Genomic DNA, 4489 nt, shown 5'->3' with positions numbered 1-4489 from the left:
TGCTGTCTTTTGTTTTATGGATGCAAGAACTTCTCAAATATTTCTGAGGATTTTCAGATTTTTAAGTTCTGTTCTTTGAATTAGCTATTTCCTTGAGATTCAACATTTAATTATATCTTAGGCTTTTTTGGTTATACTGCAGGCTTTCAGCAAATGATTTCTAGCCGCCCATTTATATGAAAAGATGGGGCAATGGCAAGACCGGCAGGCAAGTCTGTGTGCGCGAGGCGAGCTGGTCGCTTTGCTCTAGGGCGGGCGAGGTCGGGGGTGGAGCTCAGCCATCCTGCTGGGCACCCCCCTCCCAGAGTGCCACAAGTTAGTTGCTCTAAATATGTACCTGCAGGCGCACTTTGAGAATCACCGAAGCCACGACTTAGAAGTAGGGGAAGTTCATGCGCAGACCTCCAGGCCAGGTCGAAGAAGATGATCAGCGTGCGTGTGAGCCCCTTGCAGAAGGCGCCGTACGAGCCGCCGGTCGCGGCGGAGCGCGACAGCCGTACCGCCAGGCCCGAGAGGGCCGCCGCCATCGGTCTGCTGTGGCCTCCCGCCGGCTCCGCGGCCGGAGGGACGCACGCGGGAGAAGCGGCGCGGGAGGTGGATCGCGCGGCCGCAGATGCGAGCTGCGGTACAGGGCGGGCGTCCTCCGCCTCCTCCGGCTGCGCTCGGGCCACCGCCCAGCACTGTTCTTAAAGATGTTCAGAGAAAGAGATTACAGTCTTTCAGCAGCAAAACACGATGCTGCTTTCCTCCCTGCATGAATCATTGATTTGGACAGGGGAAGGTGAAACTTCAGTTTTAAAAATTAACATTGAGATGATTGTGTTTGGGTGCTGTCCTATAGGTTTTCTTTTAGAGAAGCTAAAGTCACAGGACCTTTTAGCCTTCTGTCTTCTGATTATCTTAAAGGATTGGTTGGAAAACCAGACTTCATTTTTCCAACCAGTTCCCAGAAATGGTTGGGTCAGTCTCAGGGGGACCAACTGGCTTCCAGAGAAGAAAAAGTAAGTGATCAGACTTAGTGTTTCTAGGAGTTTGAGGTTTGACAACAGGTCATGGAGTTAGGCGGTTCTCAAACCATTTCTGGATGTTGAAAGTTATCAGCGTGAGGTTTGGTGAGGAGGACAGACACTAGGACCCTGAGTGAGACATTTATTTAAGAGAACACATCAGGAGAGTTAAGGGGGAGAGTGTTCACAGTTTTAATAACCACCACATAACTAGGGTTTGTTGTTTTCATAGGGCTTATCATCTCCTTGACTTATGAGAGGTAGGTATCTATTTCACACAAACTTATCTGGATGTCACTCTTCATGGGGGAGAACCTAAGAAAGAGAAATTTCCCAAGGTCTCATCTTTTTTCTTTTTAATTTTATTTAATCAATTAATTTATTTATTTTTGGTTGTCCCGGGTCTTGGTTGTGGCATGCTAACTCTTAGCTGCGGCATGCAAGTGGGAGCTAGTTCACCGACCAGGGATCGAAGCCGTCCCCTGCATTGGGAGGCAAATTCTTAACCACTGGGCCACCAGGGAAGTCCCCCGAGGTCTCATCTTAACTACAGTAAGCTTCTGTTGAGGGGGCTAGTGGATCTCCCACCTCACTGAGTCACAGAATTATAGAATGGCAGAGATGGAAAGTCCCTGAGTCATCTAATCAAGTTTTCAAATTCCTTGAAGATAAAGACCTAGAGGCTTTGTTTAAAAACAAATGAACAAACAGCATATAAGCAAACAAACAAAAAATAAACAAACAACCTAGGGCCATTTAATCAGAAGTTCAAATAGAGGGTTTAATAATCTCAATATTTAACCACTACTTCTAGGGATTCTCATCTTTGGGGAAGTATTAAAAACACTATAATCCAACACCTTCATTTTTCAGATGGCAAGATTGAAATATACATAGGAAGTGGTTTGTCAAAGTCACCCAGCTGGAGGAGAAGAGTTAATATTCCTGAAGAACACATACCCTACAGTTACTACCCATGAACCCACCCACATATGTACAACTATATGTGTTTCTTTCACCTGTTGGTTATGTAGTTGCCCAGTGGATTCACAGGCAAAGAAGATTGTATAAATAAGTATTTTGGGGTCTCTTGTTGCTAAATCCATGGTAAGAAAGAACTTTTAAATTCATTGTACTTTTTGTTTAGCTTTATAATCTCAGAAAAGTATCACAGCAAAACGTGTTTTCAGAACTTGGCTTTCTTAGGAAACATGAGACTTTGAAATGCAAACATACCTCCTTGCACAAAGAGCTTCAGTGAGTCAGAAGGCCTTGTTTAAAGAAAAACCAACGTTTAAAATTGAAAGCAAGATGAAAGCATAATACAAGGATTATTTCCCTTATCTTGAACATTGGCCAGAGTTTATTCACTTATGTATACACATTACATTAGATCAGTGTGTCACGAGGAACATTGTTCTGGAGATATTAATAGGTGTGCTGCCCACAGAGCTTTTTCTCATCAAAGTTTGGGAAATGCTGCATTATGCTACCCTGTCTTGGAAATACAGAAGGCACATTAGCCTGTTGCTTTTGGGCCCAAAGGCAGAGTAAGAAATAGAATACCTAGATGATGGCATAGCAAGGAATCCCTTCTATGGAAGGAGGCTGACTTCTGGGTCCGGATGCCCCTCCCCCACCCCAGGGACTTGGAGGGCAGCAGCCCAACGCTCTGGACTCCTCTGGCTTGGCCAGTTCCTCATTCCCTGCTTTGACCACCAAACTTCAGCCACACTCACATGAACAAGGGAGGCATCAAGGAGTTCTGTCCTCTCACTTGTAATCTTGTTTTATGATCACTACTTTTCTATGGCTATGTCAAGATGTTCTGCTACTGATATCTAGTTTCCCCCAATTTTCAGGAAAATATATTACCTCAATGGATAGAATTTAACACTTAAAAAATTTTAATTTCTTCCATGATTTCCTCTTAAATCTTTGGGCCTGCTACTCCTTATACATATTCAAGTCCAGTATAAAGCAATGCACTATCTTACACAATGGCATCATTCGTTATTTTCAGTTGAACAGATCATAGTACTTCGTGGTCTTACAAAGATCCCTATGGTACTTAACCCTACCACGACCCATGGATTGAATATGCTGCTACTGATGCCAAAAGCTCGGCCTCTGTGCACTAGTGTTGAATTGAATCTTGGAGACAGAGTTTTGGGTGAAGTAGAAAAGAATAGCTTGGGGCTTCCCTGGTGGCGCAGTGGTTAAGAATCCGCCTGCCAATGCAGGCGACAAGGGTTCAAGCCCTGGTCCGGGAAGATCCCACATGCCGTGGAGCAACTAAGCCCGTGCACCACAACTACTGAGCCTGCTCTCTACAGCCCGCGAGCCATAACTACTGAGCCCATGTGCAACAACTACTGAAGGCTGCACGCCTAGAGCCCATGCTCCACAACAAGAGAGCCACTGCAATGAGAAGCCCACGCACGACAATGAAGAGTAGCCCCCGCTCACCACAACTAGGGAAAGCAGCAACGAAGACCCAATGCAACCACAAATTAATTAATTAATTAAAAAAAAAAAAAGAAAAGAATAGCTTTAATGCTTTACCAGGCAAAGGGGGACACAGAGGGCTCCTGCCCTGAAAAAGTGTATGTCCCCACCTAGGAGGATTTGATGAGGCGTTTTATAGCAATAGTTCAAGGGTGGGGTTGCTGACAAGATTAGGGTGTGTACAGGGCCTGCACTCCCTTCATCTCATCTCAGGTGGTCGGTCTCCTAATCTTTTTTTTTTTGTATGGTTCGCGGGCCTCTCACTGTTGCGGCTTCTCCCGTTGCGGAGCACAGGCTCCGGACGCACAGGCTCAGCGGCCGTGGCTCACGGGCCCAGCCGCCCCGCGGCATGTGGGATCTTCCTGGACCGGGGCACGAAGCCGTGTCCCCTGCATCGGCAGGCGGACTCTCAACCACTGCGCCACCAGGGAAGCCCCGGTCTCCTAATCTTGATGAGCTTCTCTGGTCCCTTTAATCCGGCTTCAAGTGGTTTGTAGGCTGCTCCTCCCTTGTTTAGCAACTGTTCGAATCAGCCCTCCGGAACTCAGGGAAGGTCATGGAGGCTGGAGTCTTGCCTACAAGAAACGGGGGAAAAAAGGCCTCCGTGCCAGGAGCCCCACAGGGCGCCGCTAGGTTTCACTATCTGCTTTTATTGAGGGCTGACACCAGCAGTGGTCACTCAGACTGTGGTCATGCAGCTCCTGCACCAGCTCTTATGAGGACATTGTTCAACAGATCATCCCATATCTGTCCTATGAAAAACCACACCATATTCTTAGCTGAGAGTTTGGTGTCAGGGACTAGTGTGTCTTTTGAAGGACTGAAATGTGTATGGCAAAAGTAGAGGTTTACTAGATTTTATTGATGAATAAACGAGTAGCAGTACTCCAGGTTCAGGGTGAGGGAAGGAAGAGCATGGCTTGTTTTTAAAATCAGGTACCGTATGAAGCATTGTGTACTCTGTTTTGCCTTGG

General features: G+C 46.4%; 1 protein-coding gene across 1 annotated transcript; it reads right to left on the bottom strand.

The window, feature by feature from the left end:
- Nucleotides 1–325: 325 nt before the first annotated feature.
- On the bottom strand, nucleotides 326–555 carry LOC132420828 (small integral membrane protein 10-like protein 2A). The gene is given in 2 exon segments (XM_060005611.1): nucleotides 326–400; nucleotides 402–555. Coding segments are annotated over 2 exon segments (201 nt in total). The 5' UTR covers nucleotides 528–555.
- Between the last annotated feature and the right edge of the window lie 3934 nt (nucleotides 556–4489).

The sequence above is a fragment of the Delphinus delphis genome, chromosome 1 (assembly GCF_949987515.2).
Source record: "Delphinus delphis chromosome 1, mDelDel1.2, whole genome shotgun sequence".
Lineage (NCBI taxonomy): Eukaryota > Metazoa > Chordata > Mammalia > Artiodactyla > Delphinidae > Delphinus > Delphinus delphis.
This window is presented reverse-complemented; position numbering and strand designations above follow the sequence as displayed.